General features: G+C 40.0%; 1 protein-coding gene across 1 annotated transcript in view; it reads left to right on the top strand.

The window, feature by feature from the left end:
* The window catches only part of SLC17A8 (solute carrier family 17 member 8), a 37,208-nt gene that overhangs the window by 11,305 nt on the left and 3,186 nt on the right, over window positions 1-22,717 (top strand). The window contains exons 3-11 of the mRNA XM_042948336.1: window positions 705-823; window positions 2,641-2,755; window positions 4,822-4,909; window positions 8,779-8,865; window positions 9,461-9,600; window positions 9,726-9,875; window positions 10,861-10,993; window positions 17,494-17,604; window positions 21,957-22,084. Of these exons, the coding sequence (XP_042804270.1) occupies window positions 705-823; window positions 2,641-2,755; window positions 4,822-4,909; window positions 8,779-8,865; window positions 9,461-9,600; window positions 9,726-9,875; window positions 10,861-10,993; window positions 17,494-17,604; window positions 21,957-22,084 (1,071 nt within the window). The remainder of the gene's footprint in view (window positions 1-704; window positions 824-2,640; window positions 2,756-4,821; window positions 4,910-8,778; window positions 8,866-9,460; window positions 9,601-9,725; window positions 9,876-10,860; window positions 10,994-17,493; window positions 17,605-21,956; window positions 22,085-22,717) is intronic.

Raw genomic sequence — 22,717 nt, forward strand, 5'->3', positions numbered from 1 at the left:
AGCCTGGAGCTTGAACTTACAACCCGAAGATCAAGAGTTGCATGCTGTACAGACTCAGTCAGGTGCCCCAATGCTTTATGAAACCATTCATGTATTCACTCATTTGGCAAATATTTACTTGTACCTTCCAGGAATTTATTTTAGGTGCTAAGGCTATAAAGTCAAAAGGACACGGCTGCCACCTTAGAGTTGCTTGCCACCGGTGTGGGAAATGTATGTGTGAATGGCTAGTTTGAGAACAGCATGTTGCAGTGGCCATGTCTGTAAGAACAGAGGTCTGTGGAACAAGTGCAGGAAAAAGTGACCACTTCAAAAGGAAGTTGGGGAGTTTTTCAGAGGAAGGGACATTTTCAAGGAGTCTGAAAAGAATGAGTTACTTTGGGAAGAAAGTAAGGAAAGGGAGTCCAGCCCTGGAGACTCACATTTTCAATGGCCTAAAAGTTGTATCATTACTAAATACATATGGGTTTATTTAAGTTTGTACATAATCTTTCCTTGCCCTCACTAAAAGGGAAGCTCATTGAGAACAGGGAATTTTTTGCATCCATTGCTATATCCCAAGCATCTAAGAAGCCCTCCAGAAATATTTGTTGGATAAGGGAAGGAAAGAAGGGCCTTGTGGGGTTACTATGTAAGATCATCATTGAAAAATGATGGCCAAATGTTTTTTTACAAACATAACTATATCTGATTTCTCATTTCAGACAGCACAGTTTAATTGGGATCCAGAGACAGTGGGCCTTATCCATGGATCTTTTTTCTGGGGTTATATTGTGACACAAATTCCAGGTGGTTTCATTTCAAATAAGTTTGCTGCTAACAGGTAAGACAAACTGACATAACATGAATGCAGTACAGATCATAACATGATTTTGTGTTTTTACAAAATCTGCACAGTTGGCTCTCAATTTAGAGTTGCAGAATGAGAGACAGGAGGCATTCCAATAGATGTGGTTCACAGATACTGATCCCATATGATTCTGTTCTTAAGAGTCTCCTTTTATTTACTTTCTTGTCTAATTTTAATTTATCTTTCAATTCCTTTAGTGATTATGTAGTAAAATTAGCAATTGAATCTGAGTCAGGAGACTCAGTTATTTAGTTCCTGGGCCCTAAATAACTCACTTGGTAACCTCTACTGAGTCACTTTTCTTCCTTCTCTGGGTCTTTGTTTCCCCATCTGTGATATAAAGCATGGTTTAGATTGTGTTTGAGTTCTCTCTGACAAGTGATATTCTGTGATCCTATATACTATGTTAATATAGTCCTGTACCATAAAGGTTTTGTCATGTGGGTAGTAGGGGCTTGCCTCTAGATTGCAAGATGTCTTCAGTGCCCTTGAGATTCTGTAATAGCTGTTTGAGAAATTAAATGTGTCCAAGATGTAATGAGCTGCCTCAAGGAGCAGTTGAGTTCTCTGTCAGTAGAGGTATTCAAGCAGAAGAAGATGGCCACTTGGAGGAGATGTAGGGTGTATATGTAGCAGAAAAGGAGTGTACTAAATATTTCCAGCTTCTTTCCAATTGTATGTCCTGTGTGATTTGTACATATATGGAATTCATGAATTGTACATTTTCTAAAGTTGTGTTTCTCAAACTCTAAAACACAACTCATTAGATGATAATGAAAGCAATATAGTGATTTACCAATGAGCATTTTCTAAGAAAAGAGAGAAAAATAGAATAGAAGATAATCAAATAAAATAAAACAGAATAGAAAATATCTTAGTTCATTGCACACAAAGTAGTGGTTGAGAAACTTGTTTTAGTTACATTTGTGTATATGATTATGTATTGGGTTGCAATATAAAATATATTTTATTTTATAGGTCAAGGTCAAAAAAGTTTGAAAGTCACTACCATAAGATCTAAATATGTACAAGCATGACTGTATTTACCTATGTTCTTGTCAATTTGTGTCTTTCATTCATTGTCACTTATCTATTGTATTCTTTTCAAAAAGTGATAGAATATTGGCTCATACGGTCCTCGAGTTTACTGCTTACACTTCTGCCATAAAAAGAAATCACACATAATATTTCCCAGCATGTTAAAAGTGCTGAGGCATCATTAATGTGTGAGAAAGGAAGAAAATGCTGCCTGCTCTCTTTTCCCAGAACAGTCTGGTCCAGGCAGGGCAAAGAAGGCAAATGACACTGGGCAGCAAGTTACACAGCCTCTTTTGTGCTTGGCTAATCTTATGACACAGCATGCTTTTAGGTAGGGTGGCCTTGTAGTAAAGTCAGAGCAGAATTGCGAAGCAGGAGACACAATCCAAATGTGCAGATGTCATGTGGTAATAGAGTGAGTCAGTTGGGTAGAACCAAGCAGAATGGTGCATCTCCAGCAAGCTCACCTCCTGTTGGTCAGTCTCCAGCTTCAGGACCTCATTCAAGAAGGGCATCCCTATACTGCCAAAAACCTGTCTGTAATTGGTCCAGGGATGAGCTCAGGTATCAAAGTAAAGAAAGGAAAGGAAAGGAAAGCAGCCTAACAGTACAGCTTGGGATATACCAGATCCTAACATAACATCTATTTCTCTTTCTATTAATTTCCATGGTGAGGTTCGTTCCTGATGTTTGACTAAAGTACCACATCGATGAGTGGGCCTGCCCACTAATACAGTGTTTTGGTCCCTCAGGGTCTTTGGAGCTGCCATCTTCTTAACATCAACCTTGAACATGTTCATCCCTTCTGCAGCCAGAGTGCATTACGGCTGTGTCATGGGTGTCAGAATTTTGCAAGGTCTAGTGGAGGTAGGAGTTTCTTTCCTTAATGGTTTTTGATATTGCTAGATAAAGTATGGTCCTTTAGAAAATTCAGCTTCTGAAGAAAACCTGCTTTGCTTAGTTTTCCAGTCTTCCACATTGTCCTGCTATTTTCACTCTCCGGTTTTGACTACAGTTATGAGTACTTTAATGAAAATGCCTTGCGTGATGACAAATTTGTACACAATAAAGAACCATTTCATAGAGTGCAGAATTTCAGATGAGCCAGGAATGATCTTAGAGATAATCTAATCCAACCTCTTTCCTTTAATAAATGATAGGACCGCAGCCCAAATCCTTTAGTTCACATCGCAGGGTCCCTTTCCGCTAAAGCAATTTAAATGGATTTATTAATAAATATGTAAATTTGTAAATATGTAAATATGTAAATTTCCAGGGTGTAGTGTTACACAGAGATTTAACTCAGAGAAAGAGGTAGCATGGTAGAGAGCCAGAAGGTAAATATTTTGGACTTTGCCATATGTTCCGTGGGGCAACTACTCAACTCTGCCGTTGTAGAACAAAAGCAGCCAGAGACAATATGTAAGCAAATGGGCATGGCCAAGCTTTAATAAAACTTTTTGGACACTGAAATTTGAATTTCATATGATTTTTACATGTCATGAAATATTATTCTCCTTTCAATTTGTTTTTACTCGCTTGAAAACCATGAATGCTGAGTAATGTATAGAACTGTTGAATCACTATATTGTACAACTGAAACTAACATAATACTGTATGTTACCGGTCCTGGAATTAAAAAGAAAGTTTATTTTAAAAGAAATTTTTTAAATGTTTATTTATTTGTAAGAGAGAGGAAGAGAGAGAGCGTGGGGGGCAAGGGGCAGAGAGAGAGGGAGGGAGAGAATCCCAAGCAGGCTGTGCACTCTCAGCTCAGAGCCCAACGGAGGGTGGGGGGGGGGAGGCTCAAACCCATGAACCATGAGATCATCACCTGAGCTGAAGTCATGAGTCAGATGCTTGATCAAGTGAGCCACCCAGGCACCTCTAAAAAAAAAATTAATGAAAAAATAAAAAATAAGAAAATAAAAATGTGAGTTGAGAAAAAAAATGTGAAAACTAGTCCTTCCTCATGAGTAGTACAAAAACGGATGGTGTGCTAAATCAGGTCATAGTTTCTCAAGCCCTGATGTAGAGCAGTGTTTCCCAAGCTCAGTCATTCACCTCTAGCCTTTGTCACTTTTGTCATATCCATATACAATTTGTACTATTATTTACCTACAGTGTTTCCCTAGATCAATTCATTAAAAAAAAACCCACACCCCAAAAGAACCTCATCATAAGCAACAATATCTTTGAAATCATGGGTTTGATGTGCCAGTTACATTTTTTTCTAAAACCTGTTAGAATATACATGCACCAATTATGATAAAAAACGTAGGTTGTGGGCGTCTGGGTGGCTCCATTGGTTAAGCATCTGGCTCTTGATTTCGGCTTAGGTCATGATCCCACAGTTAGTGGGTTTGAGCCCTGCATTGGGGCTCCGCACTGACAATGTGGATTGGGATTCTCTCGCCCTCTCTCTCTGCCCTTCCCTTGCTTGTGCTCTCTCTCTCTCTCTCCAAATAAATAAATAAACTTAAAAAAATGTAGGTTGTTGTAGCAACTCAAATTTAACTCTAGTCCCACTAGAGGGACATATACTGCATTTTAGAAAATAATGATGGGTGGAAAGAATATGCTATTAACAGCCATGAAGACTAGAGTGTAGTCACTGAATGCTGCTTAACCTCAGGTTCTGTATCTTGAAATAAGGGGATGGATCAACTGATTGCAGAAGTCCCTTTCTATACTGATATTCTATAATAATATGAAATATAAAGACCTTTTCCCCATTCCCCACCATTCTTACATTTGAACTGATATTCAAATTTCAGCATCTGTGCTGTGAGTTAAAATAGCTGACACAGGCTACTTGGTATTTATGAATTGGGCTTTTATGTTGTAGCCTGTCTTAAAGAAGCAGGATCTATATTTTAAACAAACAGAAACTGGGGTCAAATAAAATAGTCTGTTTTCAACTGTTTTGCCAGGGTGTGACTTACCCAGCCTGCCACGGGATGTGGAGTAAGTGGGCACCACCTTTGGAGAGAAGCCGACTGGCCACAACCTCTTTTTGTGGTAAGTGTATTAGAATAGCAAGTTTTACTTAGGAATGCTTTGACTTCAAGTAAAGATCCTACTAGGTACAGTCTATTTTTTTCACATAATAGAAGCCCCAAAGTGACGCCATTGGCCCTAATTGCATCAATGCTTTATCATCTACAGAGGCAGCTAGGAAAAGCTAGCTTTTCCAGCACCTTTAGTAGAGAAAGGTAAAAAAGAAGGATGTGGTAGTCGAATTAGCCAACAAATGATATTTGCCAAGATCAAAAGCAGAAGAGAGAGAATCATCAAACCTTTTGCTCCTCTTCTTTTTACAGATGGAGAAACTGAAATTAAAGTTTATAGTTTAGTTTCATTGAACAGAAATTAAGATCCAAGTTTACACGGGGTATGGAAGGGGAGCTAGACTACCTGATTCTTCTTCTTTTTTTTTTAACATTCATTTATTTAGTTTTGATGGGGGGAGGGTCAGAGAGAGATTGAGGCAGAGGCTCTGAAGCAGACTGCACTGACAGCAGAGAGCCCAATGTGGGGCTGGAGCTGAAATCAGGAGTTGGACGTTTAACTGACTGAGTTACCCAGGCACCCCTGTACCACCTGGTTCTTAATTCAGAACATTCCTCACTGCATTACTATGTACACATTGTCACAGAGGTCTTTTAATTAATTTTTGCCATTTCATTCCAGATGAAAATGGAGGCCATCCATCTTACCTGAAAGTATGTTAGTGGTCCTTAAGTAGTGATGTGACTTTAATTCCTGGGTCACCAAACTTCACCTTGCTAAGGTTGTCTCACTCCAGGTCATGTTTTGGGGACTGGCCCTCTATGAATTTCTGAAATAATCGGTGTTTGAAGGGTCTACCTTCAATAATTGAACAAGGACAGTGCATGCTGACACCATCAACACAGTTGTAAAATATATTTTCATATATATATATATATATATATATATATATATATATATATATTTTTTTTTTTTTTTTTTTATGTGGGAAGAGGCCCAGGAAGACAAAAGTGCTTTAGGCCATGAAAGTTACAATGGGGACTCAGCAAAATTAGGATCAGAATTTAGTTCTGTCTAGTTTTTCAAGCTAGTGTGCCTTTCCTAAGAGAAACTAACTTGTATTCCTTAGCTAAAGAGAGAAATAAAGTTTCCTCTTAATTTCTGTGAATCTTTTATTTCTCCCTTGCTCTTTCTCTTTACCTCCTTAAATAATAATAATAATAATAATAATAATAATAATATAGAATCTTTGGGACTTTGGTGTGAATATTCACCAATGTACCTATTTTATGCCTAGTTTGGAACTACATGCAAGGTCGAGATGTCTTTGTATCTTTAGCCTCTCTTGTCCTTAGAAACCATTTTTCTCCTCTCACTTGTAGTTCAGGATCATCTCCCCTTCCACTACTGACCTTGTGCTAGCTCTAGAAGAATATAAGATTTTGACCTTGTGAACTGTCAGATCCTTGACTTTATTTTCTTTGGATGGTTTATTTGTAAGGTTTTTCATTTTGATTTGCCTGCAAAGCAAGAATGACTAGCTGCCACTCTCCATTCTTAGTGTCTTTATAACCCTCAAAGGGCTGATTTGAGAAATGGTTTGACTCTCAAGGAAAGTTACCTGATCAAAGACATAGGCTTTATTACTTTTCCTGGCTAAGGTGTAGCCTTGGTTTGAAAGAACAGCCAAAGAGAAATGTCATTAGAAGGAAACCCAGATTTGGGGTTAATCGGTTCTTACACAAAAAATATTGGAGTTGACAGGGACTTTAGGAACTATCGAGTCAAGTAAGTTCTCCCAGCTAGTGAGGACAGAACTGGGGAGCCAGCCCACAGAAGGATCAAGGTACAGTCAGCTCCCCTAGGGCAGTTTTGGTGGTACACCCCATGGGGGTATGCTCAGAGGCTGTGGGCATGACAGGAGATGACGCTCAGCCATGTCCAGAAGGATGAGGGAGAGTTTCTCTACTAGACAGGGAAGGACAGTTTCAAGTGTAAAATGTCCTCCATGAAAGAATGCTTCCTAATATGAGGAAATAATGGGCATATTTAAGTGGAGGAGGCAGGACTGAATTATTAAATAGTTAAGGATAAAGACTCTGGATTCCTATCACTCACACCTGTGTGACCTCAGACAATTTACCTCCCCTCACCCAGCCTTGGTTTCTCCCATAAATGGGGATGATATTGGTACCAATGCCAAAAGGTTGAAAAAAGGGTTAAATACAATCTTGGGTCTAGAATCTTCAACCTAGTAGAGGGCACACACAAAGCATCCAATGCATCTTAGCTGGTGGTGGTTATTCCCTGACCTTCCCTATCCCTAGCATTTCCCTACCCCTCACTTCCAGGAAATTTGGCCCAGGAAAGACCACCTTCTCCACACCCACAGCAGAGTTAGACCTGCAGCTCTTTCTAAACAATTGCCTTGGAATGCTTGTCTTCCTGGTTTGAGGAAGTATGAGGTTGAAAAAAAATGCATTGTCATTCTGTACATTACAGTAACATAATAGTTGGCGTTTGTGCAGCTCTAATTACAGCTTACAAAACATCTTCACAGACATAGTTTATTTGATTCTCAAAATGACTGTGTGAGATGGAGATTTCATTCCCATCTTCTATCTGAGGAAAATGATTCCCACAGATTGAGAGGCTCCCTCAGGTGTCATGATGCTCAGATTTGAGATTCCAGGTTGGGCCTTTCCTGGCCAGTCAGTCCCAGCTTGGAAAGATGGAATTTAATCTCTTTCTCTGGGAAGATCCCCGAACTCCCATTTCCTGAAGGTCTTCCTTAGCACTGAGGTCTGAGATATAGAATATCTTGTTGCTACTCACTTTTTCAGAGCAAGAATTTTTTCATTCACAGCCCAGAGGGAGTTTCAGGTAGTAATTTTTTTTGTTTCTTTGATTCAGTTAATATTGATTAAGAGTTTTCAGGGCTCATGTTTCTACAGCAGATATCACGGAGCTGTAGGGCATAGTGGACACCAGACCTCTAGCTTTTGTTATCTTGTCTAGACAAGACAAACATCCACATATAGGTATTTACAAGGTTAAGTATTTACAAAGAAATAAACTTAAACATATGCCCATTCCGGAGGTAGGTGGAGAGAGGAGCCATCCTGTTCACACTGCCATCCTGGAATAGAACTGTTTCCTGATTAAAAAAAAAAAATCAAGACTCTAAAAACCCTGATTTCTTAATAGCTTGAAGTCCCTCATTTAAAGACCTAGGTGATAATTCTTCTGAACTGTGAACTCTGAAAGGCAGATCTATTTGTGCCTTTGCTTGCTGTCTTCAGTACATAATATTGTACCTGGTGGCTGGGTGGCTGGGTGGCTCTCCCAGGGGCCTGGGTGGCTCTGTTGGTTGAGTGTCTGACTTCAGGCTCAGGTCCTTATCTCATGATTCATGGGTTCGAGCCCCGTGTCAGACTTGGGTTCCCAGCTGTCAGTGTGGAGCCGGCTTCGGATCCTCTGTCCCCCTCTCTCTCTCTGCCCCTCCCCTGGTCACACTCTCTTTCTCTCTTTCAAAAATAAAACAAACATTAAAAAAAAATATTGTACCTGGTTGAATTTTTCAAATTTCTCTGAGAGTTTTCTCACCGCTTTTTTCTATTTTTTCATGTAATTCCAAATTGCTGTGCCCAAGCAATCTTTGTCTCATTCCTCCATGGTACCTGGATGTAGTTAAAGGGCACCTGGTGATCTTTCTCTGCTGGAAGCCCTGTGGTAAGGCACCCTGGGAGTTTGTCCTTCTGCACAAGCGCATTGTGACTCTCGCTCCATTCGATTCATCATCTCAGCAGGAACTCGAGATGACCTGAGGCGGCATGAGTGACTGTTGCTAAGTTTCCATCCATGTTTCCTTGTTCTAGGTTCCTATGCGGGGGCAGTGATTGCCATGCCTCTGGCTGGGGTGTTGGTACAGTACATTGGATGGGCCTCTGTCTTTTATATTTATGGTGAGTAATTTGACTTTATGAGTTCCCATGGTTGACTCATAGAGATGGAATTTTATTGTATATTGGGATTGGCTAAGAATTTACTGTATGAATGGAGTGCCTGTATAGCTCAGTTGGTTAAGTGCCTGACTTTTGATCTCAGCTCAGGTCATGCATGAGCTTTCCATTAGTGAGACTGAGCCCTGCGTCAGGCTCTGTGCTGACAGCATGGAGCCTGCCTGGCAATCTCTTTCTCTCTCTCTGCCTCTCCCATGCTTGCTCTCTCTCTCTCTCTCTCTCTGTCAAAATAAATAAACATTAAAAAAAGAATTTACTATATGAAAATAGAGATTATTAAAACAAGTTTATCATGTAAGTGGAATACTTGTCTGTTTATGATTCATTTAATGTTTGTATTAAAGTTACTTTCTTAATGGGAATAATATTACCTTTCTTTAAATACAAGCTAACAACAACAACAACAACAACAGGAAAAGCAAAGAAATACTTCTTTCTAGATGAACGTCATGCTATATGGCAATATTTTGAGATTTGGAAAATTTAGAGACAAAAGGCCAGGAAACCATATCATTAAGCCTTTTGTTTTTTACTGCAGGTATGTTTGGGATTATTTGGTACACATTTTGGCTGCTGCAGGCCTATGAATGTCCCGCTGCTCACCCAACAATATCCAGTGAGGAGAGGACCTACATAGAGACAAGTATAGGAGAAGGAGCCAACGTGGTTAGTCTCAGTGTAAGTAGAGATGGACAGATGAAGACTTGCCTCTTTTCTACTTCTCTTAGTGATTGTGTTGTCCTCTCAAGAAAAAAAAAATATGTCAATATAGTCACTAAAAATCTGGTATTTTTACTCTCTAGAAATTTAACACACCATGGAAAAAATTTTTCACATCGTTGCCAGTTTATGCAATCATTGTGGCAAATTTTTGCAGAAGCTGGACCTTTTATTTGCTGTTAATAAGTCAGCCTGCTTATTTTGAAGAGGTCTTTGGATTTGCAATAAGTAAGGTAAACACATAGATGCTTCTAATGTTCTTTAACCTTAAATTTCTTGCTTCTACTGAGAAAATCTTTGCATGATAAAATAATTAAATTGCTGATCAAAATTCATAACAGTTCTGTGACACCTAATACCCTAGAGATCAGACAAATTGTACGTTCTGGGCACAGTATACATAGCTATTTAATTTCTTCTTTGTAAGGATCAAAGATGTTTTAAGCTGCTTTTAAAGATTTATGTTCTATTCTATCTCAAAGGTTTTTTTGAAGCTAAACTCATGAACTGCATATTAGGTAAGAATAAAAAGATTTGAAGGCAAGAAGGTTTTTTTCCCCTTATAATGTACTTGGTGAGTAGCAGTAAGAGACTTAAAGCTTGTTTTGCAGACCACCCTACTCTCCATAATGGTAGTTATAGCAATAACAACCATTGGCTTGTATGGTTTAGAAAAAACCTCCTTCAATGTCTCCAGCCACTGTGATTAGATTGTCTGCGTTTCAGGGAGGAAAGGTGTAGATGGTGAAACATAGCCATCATCATGAAAGAATTAACCACCTTCCTACAGGAAAAGAACAGCGGCCTAGTAGAGGTAGATGTTTTCATAGCCCAGGTACTGTCCGGGGTGACCATGGAGGAGCCATATATATATATATATATATATATATATATATGTATAGTGGTTGCCATCCATGAAGCCATCCATGAATGCTCACTTTGTGCCAAGTGTTTACTATGTGCTGGGCCCTTTGGCAGGTGCTGGGGCCTCTGTGATGAATACAAGTCAGGTCTGTCCTCAAGGAGCTTCCAGTCTGGTGGGAGAGACAGGTCTATACTTAAGATCATTCACTCATTCATTATTTATTATAAAATTCAGGCCTATCTGGGTCTCATATAATTAGATGATTAAACTTGGTGGGGAGTGGGCAAGGAATTGGGGAAGTGCATCTGTCTGAAGCAGCTAAAAATAGCTCATTGTTTTTTATTTCTCTCCAGGTGGGTCTCTTGTCAGCAGTCCCACACATGGTTATGACCATCATTGTGCCGATTGGAGGACAATTGGCTGATTATTTAAGAAGCAGAAAAATTTTGACCACAACTGCTGTCAGAAAAATCATGAACTGTGGAGGTACTGTGGATTTCATAGGTGGCTTAAGTAGCCTTTACAGAATGAGATGAACTGCACAGCATATTTTGGGGGTTCTGTATAATCATTAGAAAGGACCTTAAAGGCCCCTAAATCCATCCCCCAGCAGATACTTGAGTGTCCATCATACCCCTGCTAACTGGTCATCCAGCTTGTGCAGCCTGAAATAGGACAACTTAGTTGATAGATCAGTACTCACCTCCAACTGTAGAAATGTTTCTTTCATTTACTCTTAAGCCAAAGCAAACTGATTTCCTGTGATATATCTTTATTGTTTATCCTTCCCATATATTCTCCCATACACATAATCCTTTGCTTTTGTAGTTTATTCTGTATATACAGAATTATTCTGTATATACAGTTTATCCCTTTCTGTATATACAGGTTTTGGTAAGAAATACAAGAAAAATATTTCCTCTGAATAGTCTTCTTTCTTAACATATGCATGTGCGTGCGCACACACACACACACACACACACACACACAAACTCTTTTCTGTTTTATTTAGTTTCTGCTTTATGTTTTGATTTTGCAAAGACAAATTAGAAGCTGGGTGATTTTCCTAAAGAGGGAGGTAAAGGTAATCATGAACCCCTACAATGTTTATAACTGCTCATCTTTTTTTAAACCTTCCACTTTTTTAAACCTTTTTTTTTGTTTTTGTGTTTAAATTAGGATTTATTGGATGCTTTCTGTGTTAGACACTAAGCTATGTCCTCACTGTGGTTTACAGTGAAGAAACTGGGGTAAAATAAAGTGACTTGCTCATGGCAGATCCTGTGCAAGATCTCTGTCTGAGCTCATTGTCCCAGTCAGTGAAGCTACTCCTCCAGGGCATTGGGGTCAGGATGGGCAAGCAGGAGGTGGAGAACAGTGCCATCTATGGGTGAAAGGTCACAGCTGCAATATTAAGTTGGAAAGGAGGGAAGGGGTGGACAGTCACTCTAGATTAGATGGGTCAGGACCACTTAAAAGTGAAGATTATATGAAGGCTACGCAAGAGCAGACATAATCTGATCCAACAGCATTTCAGGTATAAAGTCTGACCAGGGAGCTTGGGAATAGCCTATTGGCATCAGTTCTTCCAGCAGTTTGACTGTTGGTCCCAGGCAGAGATGTTTGGCCCTGCCATTGATGTGAACTTCTCTATAGGAGACTGAAGGTTGGCAGGTGTGGATCTGCTCTCTGGAAGGTGAGAGGTCAAGCTCTGAGGCACTGCATTCAAGGTAGCTGAGGTAGACAGTATAATGGTCCCCCAAAGATGTTCATGTTCTAATTCCCAAAATTTGTGCTTATGTTTCCCTATATAATAAAAGGAACTTTGCAGATGTGATCAAGTTAAGGACCTTGAGATGGGGAGATGATCTTGGATTATCTGGGTGGACCCAATGCAATCACAGAGTTCCTTACAAGAGGAGGCAGGAGGGACAGAGCCAGAGAAGGAGATATGGTGGTAGAGGCAAATATCAGAGTGATGCAGCCACAAGCCAAGGAGTGCAGGTGGGCTCTAGAGGCTGGGAAAAGCAAGAATGGAGTTTCCCCTAAAGCCTCCAGAAGGAACACAGTTCTGTTAACATCCTGATTTTAGGTCTCTAGGACCCATTTCAGTCTTCTGACCTCCAGCACTATACAGTAATAAGTTTGTATGGTTTTAAGCCAGTAAATTTGTGATAATTTGTTACAGCAGCAATCAGAAACTCACACAGGAGCCACTCCTCTGATTACCACATTGTACTCCAGCTGAATAGCCCTCCACAGTAGGCCCTGGATATCTTTTTCCACCTCTGACTTTGCTTACTCCCTTGCTCTTGACTGTGAGTTATGCTCACCTTCACTTCTCACCCAGTCCTATCCACACATCCTTCCACATGAGTTCATCCTCCTTCTTGTGAAGTCTACATCAGCTTCCAGTGACTGCTCCTGCCCATGCATACACTTGATTGGTACCTTATTATACCTCTTGCAGGAAAGCATTTTAGGCAGCAGTAATAGCATGTGCAATGGCCCTGAGGCAGGCATTAATGTGGCATGTTAGAGAGCAGAGGGAAAGAAATTCAAAATGGCTGGAGCCTAAGGAGTGAGGTGGAGAGTGACAGGAGATGGGACCAGAATGCTTGATGAGGGCCAGATCTTGGGAGGCTTTGTAGACACGTGCAGAGCTTGTGTTTTATTTGAAATGCCCTGGGAAGCAAGTAGAGGGTTTAAAACAGGGAAAGTGACATGATTTGACTTATATTTTCAAATCTGAATAGAAGGTAGAACACAAAAGTAAAAGAAGGGAGAGCAGTTAGGAGGCTATTTTGGTTACTCTTTCAAGAGAAGATGGTAACTTGAACTAAAGTGGTGTCAATGGAGGTGGAGAAAATTGGGTGGATTTTTAAATTCTCTGAGCCCAACTTTCTTCTTTAAAATCTGAATAATCATATTTTCTTTCAATGATTATTACAAATGTTAAATGAGACAATGTACAAATGCACCTAGCATGGATCCAACCTATAGAAGGTTTTTGGTAGATAATGCATTTTTCCTCTTCTGTGTTTAAGACACTAACAAAATCGAAGTTTTTCTAAGGAGGCATTCAATAAGTATTTGCTATTCAAGTGTATTTCCCATGGCCAAAAATATGCAACCTCTTAACCTGGAATTTGAAAGAAAATTCTGGATTTCAATTCCACTTGTACAAACTTTTCTAAAGCCAGATGTCTTGGAGACTCTGAACATACTTTATAGGAATGTCTTGTTTGTGTCTAATTTTGCCCCAATCACTTCACCCATTGATCCTCCACAATCGATAGTGTTGGCATTGGGAGGAGGGGTGGTGAGAATTCTCAAAGATTTTAAAGTGTTAACAAAGTGACTGTTGAAAGCAGATCTCTTCCCCCCACCCCACCAAAACTAGAACACAAACATAGAACCTCCCTAGCCTCTCTCCCATCTTAAAGAACAAAACAAAACCCTCAAAACCTCTTTGCATATCTTGTCATGTCATTTTATATTTTGAAATAGCAGGACCAGTGAGTTCTACATAGAATGTTTTAAAAAATCGTTGTCTTATTTTGCTTATATACGAAGATGCTAGACTAGAAATAAATACATGAGGAGAGAGTTTTGTGCCATCATTGAACAAGCCAGATGGATTTGGACATAATGAAGCACTTGCATGATCTTATAGGTAATTTTAGTTGGTTTCATACTCTCTAAGAAGAAATATAGAGGACATTTCTCATCTGAGAAGGATCGCACATTTGCTAGAGTCTGTCACTTTCTTTTCTTTCCATAGGCAAGGGATGTTTGCTGCTAGAATCATTTAAAACACACAGATCACCTAAGACATGAAGGTCTGTTCTAGTTCATTCTCAGTCAGGGCACATTTCCAAGATCCTCGAAAACAGATGTCAAATCCTTGTACTTCCCTCTATGGTACTTGTTAAGTGTGACTGAGGTAAAAAATTCTAGTCTGGCTCCATCGGTTGCCTGTGTGAACTTTAGATTGTTTTAATATGAAGTGAACATTTTTCTCAGACCTTTAAATCCTAGTTCTGTTTTTCTGGTCAGCTCTGAATAGGTTCACTTTCAAGGTCTTTTGATCACCTCTGACGTTCAAATTTTATCCTTAAGCTCCTGGAACATAGTCGTCCTATCTCTAGCATTTTTCACTATAGACAGAAACTATTTAAGCTCTTAAATGTTTTCCCACCCCCCCACCCCGTCCTTTGGAAATCTACTAACTATTTGGCAAAGATCATTTTTTCCCCCTTATAGATGAACCAGTGTGTCATTTGTAAGTTTTATTTTTCACAAAATGTCTCCATTCTAATTCTTTGGGGGAATTAATTTTTCCTTACAACCTTTGTCTAGAGTACTAAGATAAAAGAAGTTTCAGCCAAAGGCACCTGGGTGGCTCAGTCGGTTATGCGTCAGACTCTTGATTTCTGCTCAGGTCACGATCTCATGTTTTGTGAGCTCGAACCCTGTGTCAGGCTCAGCGCTGCCAGTGTGGAGCCTGCTTGGAATTCTCTCTCTCCCCCTCTCTCTCTTCCCCTCCCCTGTGGGCTTATGCACATTCTCTCTCTTCCTCTCTCTCTCTCTCTCAAAACAGATAAATAAAATTTAAAAAAAAGTTTCAGCAAGATGCCTTGTTATTTAAAATGGGCCACTTCAAAAGCACTTTTAGTTAGTATATAAAATACTAGCAATTTTTCCCTATGTATAATTTAAAATCTTGAAACAAAATTAACAAGTAGTAGTGGTATAAAGCCACCAGTTGAAAAGCACCACTGTTCCCCATTTCATCTGATTCTCTTTGAATGGCCATCTAAAACAATTACTGATGCTTGCTCTGTTTCTATGATAGTTTTGAGAAAACAAACTCAGAAGGTAAGGAATTCACCAAGTTCTACAAAAGGTATTTTAGCTTGTATTTCAATCTAACTGTCTTGATTCCGGGTCTCATTTTCTTCCCTTTACATTAATTCATTAACCATTATTTATTGAGTGCCCGCTACATGCTAGCCAGGCTCTGTGCTACATACTTGGTATCTTTCTGGATAACGTCACAGTTTGTGGCAGAGCCAGAAACATAAACGAAAAATTACAAAGCAATGTTGAAAGTTTCTGTAATATGAGGAATAAAAAGGAGATGTCAGCTTCACCAGTGTGGGGAAGGGCAGTGTTGTCAGAGATGCTTCCTAGAAGTAATATTTGAAATGGCCTTTAAAGGATGGTAAGGTTGCTCCAGAAAAAGAGAAATAAGTGGCTGGAGAAGAGTATTGCAGGCAAAGGAAGAGCCTATAAAAATATGTCAGGGGGATGAAACAGTGTTGTGAGTAGGAAATGCTCATAGATTTATGCGACTACAACAGAAAGCTTTATAGGGGGCAGGGGCAGGGCGGTGAGGGCTGGCAGATGAACCTGGACCAGCAGGAGGGTTTATTATAAGTGCTATACTGATAACGTGTGACCCTTGACAAAAGTTTTAAGCAAAAGGGCAATGGAGTCAATGTGTAGTTTAGAGAGCTAGTGATGTGGAGAACGGGTCAGAGGAAGAGGTGGGGAGACCAATAAAGGAGGTATTGAATTTGTCCAGGTGAGAAGTAGTGGGACCCAGGACCAAGACAGCGGAGGAGGATAAAAAGAGGTCACATTTGACACCTACAGATTTGTATGTGAAAGCTGAGGAAGAGTGAGAAGTGTCCAAGATGATTCTGTGATTTGAACATTTGACTTTTAGTTGACTTTTTTTTTAAGTCTTTTTTTTTTTTTTTAAGTAATCTCTACACCCAATGTGGGGTATGACTCAAAACCCAAGATCAAGAGTCACATGCTCCACTGACTAAGCCAGCCAGGCATCCCACTTTTGGTTGACTTGAGCTGTGCTCATGTGACAGGGACCGCACTTGATACCTTACATACCCAATTTTATTTACTCTTCCAGCATCCTACAAGGTTGTATCATTAACCCCATTTTTGAGAATGAGGCATCTAAGGGGTGAAGGGACTTGTCCAGGGTCACATAATTAGTGGTTTTGTGGTAGAACCGGAACCCAGGCTTGTCTGAATCTAAAGTCTGGGTTATAAACATAGGTTGATAGATTAATTCTATCTGTTATGGTCTTTGAGGTGACTACAGGACAGTCGGGTGGAGATGTCTGGAATCAGCAGACAGTCTCCAGAATGAAGCATCATTGTCTTCATGTACCCCAGGGCACTTCATATACCTGGAAATGGCACTTACATCTTCTTTCTGTCTGCTGTTGGCTGAACTCGAGTGTGTGTACATGTGTGTGTGAGTATGTGTGTGGTGTGTGTTTTGTGAGAAGGAACATCTTCATAACTTCTTCATCCTTTTTTATTGTACTGGATTCAGTTATTTAGAATGAAAGGAACAGAAAGTACTTTTGTTCTGCTTTATTTCTGTGCAAATGTCTCATGGCTTTTATAAAGAGGCTTGAGAGCTTGGTGAACTTCTGAAAGGGAAAATTTTTGCCTTATGCTTTACAAGAGATGAAGATCTGCTTTTTGTTTCTGATATTCTCTACAGCGTTCTGGTCATTTCTGGTGATATATATTAGAGTGTTGTCATTGTATTTTTCTGTGAGAGGCCATAACTTACATAACCAAAGAGGGGATCACTGACAGTATATAAGAGAGTTTTAGTATTTAGAAATGGCAGGGGCAACTACCCATGAAGCAACTGATAGTAAACATCCCCCATCCCAGGGGCATCATTGGAATGTGCTGGAACTTCTCAGTATTCAACGTGCACCAAGACACATGTTGGAAGGCTCACAGAACACTGGGGTAATATTAGCGTAGTCATGTAGTGATGAAGCACCCAGGTAATATTGTAAGCAATGTGCCAGAATGTACATACTAAAAAATTAGGTCCATGGAAATATGAATAGATTCTTATTTGATAAATTTGTGAACTGAGCTGACTGACATGAAAACAATATTTTTTTTCCTGCTGTTTGCATTTGCAGGTTTTGGCATGGAGGCAACCTTACTCCTGGTGGTTGGCTTTTCCCATACCAAAGGGGTAGCCATCTCCTTTCTGGTGCTTGCTGTAGGATTTAGTGGCTTTGCTATTTCAGGTGAGGTGTCCTTTGGTTTTCCAAATCTTTTCTACAGATTCAGCAAGTCTTGGGAGGAAGGAAGGAAAAAAATATTGTATTACTTTCCTTTAGTAGCCAGGCCATTCCCAAGGAGCAGGCTACTGGCTAGAGAATTTCATCATGTGGGAATGACTTTGTAAGATCATTGAGGACTAGGCTTAGGAGCCTAGGCAAGCTGGAATTGCCCCTACCTCCCTGCTTTGAAGAAGACATAAAGTGCAGGCAACGCCCCTGAGCTGTGGGCAGAGGCACAAGCATGTGTCCTGGGTTAAGTGCCACTCGATACTTCAGGACCAGGTCACTCTTCCTCACAGAGGCTCTTGATTTTCTATCCTCCCTCTAACTAGAGATGGCTAATATTAGCTCAAAAGTCACATGATGTAGTCATTTGACATAGTCCCATAAAGTCAGAAGTTTTTTTAGAGTGGAAAGCGTCTTTAGAAGCTTTTGTCTTCTCCATGGCTTTCATTTTCTAAAGAAGGAAATGCAGAGGGGAAGTGACTTTCCCAACAGGCGAGAGTACATAGTAAGAATAATAATGATGACAGTGAGAGCTAACTTTGACCAAGCACAACTCTGTGCCTGGGACTGTTCAAAGCCCTCTGTGTAATTCTCACACTACCCTAGGTGGCATCAGTCTCTTTGTTTTACAGGAGCAGAGACCAACTGTGTGACAGGTCAGGGTGCTATCATGCCCTGTCTTACAGGCGTCAGAAGCTCCCTATGCAAAACTGGGTGAAAAAGTAAAATTTAGTTGTTTTTTACCCTTAAAACATACGGTAACACTGACAGTGATCACTTACAGAACAGTTTACAAATATCATGTGTATCTCACAGCACTGTGAAGGAAGTGGATAATACCACTATTTTACTGATGAGGTACCTAAAACTCAGAAAAAGTAGGTATTTTTCTACTGGCATACAATTGGTGGCAAAGGAACAAGTAAGGTGCATTTCTGGCTGTCTCCATGTTCGTGCTCTTTTTACCATTCCAGGCTGCCTGAAAGATCAGAGGACGAATGTCCCAAGACAGGGAAATATGGAACCTCTAGTTTTCTAAACTACCCTAAAATAAAGATGTGATCTTTTCAAATTAATAGAGCTGTTAAACAGTAAAATTAGGGGTGAAACCCTCTATTTTAAAAGTAGCTTGCAACCAAGAACTTGGGTTTGGTGGTACATAGACCTGATTTAAAAAATAATTTTTTTTAACGTTTATTTATTTTTGAGACAGAGAGGCAGACTGTGAGTGGGGGGAGGGGTAGAAAGAAGGAGAAACACAGAATCTGAAGCAGGCTCCAGGCTCTGAGCTGTCAGCACAGATCCCAATGTGGGACTCAAACCTACAACCACAAGATCATGACCTGAGCAGAAGTCAGACACTTAACTGACTGAGCCACCCAGGTTCCCTTGCATAGACCTGATTTTGAGGTTTCTCTTTACTACTTGCTACTTATAAAAGGAAAAGTTGGCTAATTCATTTAAATTCTCAAGCCCTGGTTTCCTCACTCAGAAATTGGAGAGGTATAATGACAACCTCACAGGGTTGTTGGGAGATTGCAATGAACTTCAGATAATTCATGCATTTGCTCATACTTCCTATGAGCAGGTGCTGTTTTCAGCACAAGGGATATTGCAGTGGAAAAAATCAGATGGTGTCCTCATAAAGTTTACATTCTAGTGGAAATAAAGTGTTTGAAACCCCTAGCAGTGCCAGATGCACAACAAAATTAATAAGTATTCAGTATTGTGAATCGTGTTGTTCAGTTATTATACACTTTAGCCAAGGGCTTCTCAAACTTTCATGCCCACACAAATCACCCTAGCATCTTACAGAATGCAGATTCTGATTCAGCAGGTTCAGGTTGGGGCCTGAGATTTAGCATTTCTAACAAGCTCCTCAGTGATGCTGCTGCTGCTGATCTTTGGTCAATACTTTGAGCAGCAAAGATAGGGCAATCATGACTTATTTCCAGTAGATGTTGAGGAACAACTTCCCCTGATAGCTCTATGATGCGAAAGGGATTCATATCCTGTCCTCAGCAGTAATGAAATATTTCACATTGTTCCTGGATTGCCAATTATGCCATGATCAGAAGGAGAGAAACCCAAAATACTAAAAAACAGTTCTGCCATTCTTTTTTTAGCACTTACTCAATCCTAGCAACTTTTTGACATATCTCCTTTAATCCTCCTGACAAGTCTATGAGAAGGATTTTGCTATATCCATTTTACCAGAGCGAAGACACTGGGGCTTAGAAAGGTGACTTAACTTGCCCACATAAATTGAGTAGCTAGGATGGGGGTGGGGTGGGGGGAAGGTTTATCTGACCGAACAGTGACACTGTGGGAAGGACTATGGCCCTGGGTGGATGGTGATTCCTCAGGACCTACTATATGCCAACTTTATAAGGGGTTTGGGATGCCAGGAAGAGAGGTACCATTAGGGAATTGATTATCAACAAGAGAGCTGAGACAGGTGAGATTAGGAAGGGTGATACTTTAAAAAATGTCCTATGTAGAGAAGACAGACTCTCTCAGCTTGTGTGTATTTTTTTTAATCCACTACAAAATAATCTATCAATAGCTCAGTTTCTCAATGAATTTTTTCTTCTAAACACCAGGATTGTGCAACTAGAAATCTAAGTGGCTTTTCTCACATTATCTTTAGCTGAGCACAGATGCCTAGGCTTTGTATCAGAATATAATACTCAACGATCATATTAATTGCTTCTTATCTCTGGGTTCTTTTCTAATAAAGTGTTTATCGCTTGCAAATCAACAGTAAGATTAATTAATCTTGCAGCTGTTTTATATTCTGATGGTCTGCCACTTGGATCTGAAAGGAAGGTATATTTATTGCAAAAAAGTTTTTCTCAAAATTCTCCCTGAATGGAGGTAGGGAAAAACAACTAATGTGCCAGATCAGGAAAAAAAAAAATTTTTTTTAAATCCTATTTTCAGGTTCTTTGCACAGAATAGAGAATTAAAAAGCAAGGCAAAGGAAAACAAAAACATGAATAAACAAAACCTACAATCCCCTGCTGTAATTTCAATGGCTCAAATGGGTAACTAAATAATTATTTATCAAGTGTGTACTATGTACCAAGCACTTTGCCAGTTCAGGGAAGATGGTGGTAAATGATACAGATGGGTAACCACCCATAAGAAACATACATGTTGGTTTTTACTTGTATGTACCATGTATTTAACATATGTTATTTAACTGAATTCTTACAACAATTTTATAAGAATGATTATTCCTGCTTATCGATGAAGAAGCAGAGGTTCAGAAAGTTTAAATCCTTTGTCCAGGTTTGCATCTCAATTGAGCTGCCGGAGGCAGGTCTGTTCAACTCTACAATGCACGCCTGGGCACTACTGATAGAGTTGGTTCCCAGGGCTGGTGGCTTCCTCTCTCAGAACCGAGCCCCTTCCCCTGTCTTCACTCCTCCCCCTTCATTCCACTCATTCTTCTCTATTGATAAACAGGTAAATAGTGAGGTGTTGGAAACTTATTATTTTACCCCTCCTAGCAGCATTATCTTTTGATACAAGACCTCAAAAGAGGGAGACACTTAGCCCAGTGGCAGCAGTGGGCGGAGTCCCAGGTGTAGTGGTCACTGGTTAGCAGAGCTTAGCTGCTTGCCAAGGGCTTTTGCATATGCATTTCCTGAGGCTCATCTCACCGCATCTTTGTGCATTAAATAGTCATTTTATCCCCATATTAGAGAGGAGAAAACAAAGGCCTAAAAATTACTTAAGTGGTAGAAGTAATACTCGGATCCAGATTTACAGACTCCAGGTCAAGTATTATGTGAAAGTCTCTTGTAAGTTACAGAGGATTCCGCCAATGTTTGTGCAACTGTTTGTTATCAAAAAAGTACCTTTTCCACTGTGCCATGCAACATCTAAGACAGGCTTACCTTGGGTGGCCTTTTGGGAGTGAGTTGAGGACTGGGAAGGAGGGTATTATGAGGTCCCATCTGGTTCTAATCAAACTGTAAACAGTGTGATTGTTTCCTCTAAGTGTGATCCGTTCAATTTTTCAGTATTGCCCCAAACACGGTTACTTTGGAGTTCCAAACTTACAAGCACAGGTGTCCTAATTCTCCCCACGGAGAACCCATGGGAGCCATTGCTAATCAGTCACAGCACATCTTTCTGTGTTGTGCAGACACAGCCTGACAATCCTCAACCCAGCCCTCTCGGTAGAGGTATCCATTGGCCATATCACAGAGGAAACCAAATAGATTGATGAGAGTTGGGAAAAGCTGTGTAGTTCCCAAAATGTTCTTGACTCTGATTTTGAGGTTTTGGCTTCACTGTAGGTTTTAACGTCAACCACCTGGACATTGCCCCGCGCTATGCCAGCATTCTCATGGGGATCTCAAATGGAGTGGGAACTCTCTCTGGAATGGTCTGTCCCCTCATTGTCGGTGCAATGACCAAGCACAAGGTAATGTTCTCTTTTGGGGCTGTGGGTTGCAGTATCAGAGGACTGAAGTACTATACAGATTTGAGACCTCAAGGCCCTGCCCCAGACTGTAAATGTGTATGTCCTTGACCTTGGCTGAGTCATTTGAAGTTCTTTTTTTCTTCCTTCTTATTTTTTTAAAAAAATTATTATTTATTGATGGCAATAGGGCTGATTGATGTTTGTTTCCACATTTTCTCAACAGAGAAGTAAAACGGGCGTGTGTTGGGGGGCGTGGGAGAGGGAAGCGATCATCATAAGGACTATTTAGAGACACAAAGAAGAAACTGAGGCAATAACTCAGGATAAATAATTTACCCAAGATTGCTTTATAATTCTAAGCAATTAAACTTTATAGCCTGTTTCCATCTATTACTTAGCATGTTCCAGCGTAAAGATATTAGTGCTGTTAGACTTCCTTATTATGAAGCAAATGAACAATACATTAATGGCCCTACATAAGAACTACAAGGGTGTGGCACTCAGTCATTACTGAGCCTTTGTGTGTTCAGACGAGGGTGGGTATAGAGGAGGAACCCAGATCTATCCAGAGTTCAATCACGGGCCACATGGTTTCTTAATCTCTGTCGTTGAAAAGGTTTTAGGATGCTGCCT

This window comes from Panthera leo, chromosome B4 (assembly GCF_018350215.1).
Source record: "Panthera leo isolate Ple1 chromosome B4, P.leo_Ple1_pat1.1, whole genome shotgun sequence".
In the NCBI taxonomy this organism is placed as follows: domain Eukaryota; kingdom Metazoa; phylum Chordata; class Mammalia; order Carnivora; family Felidae; genus Panthera; species Panthera leo.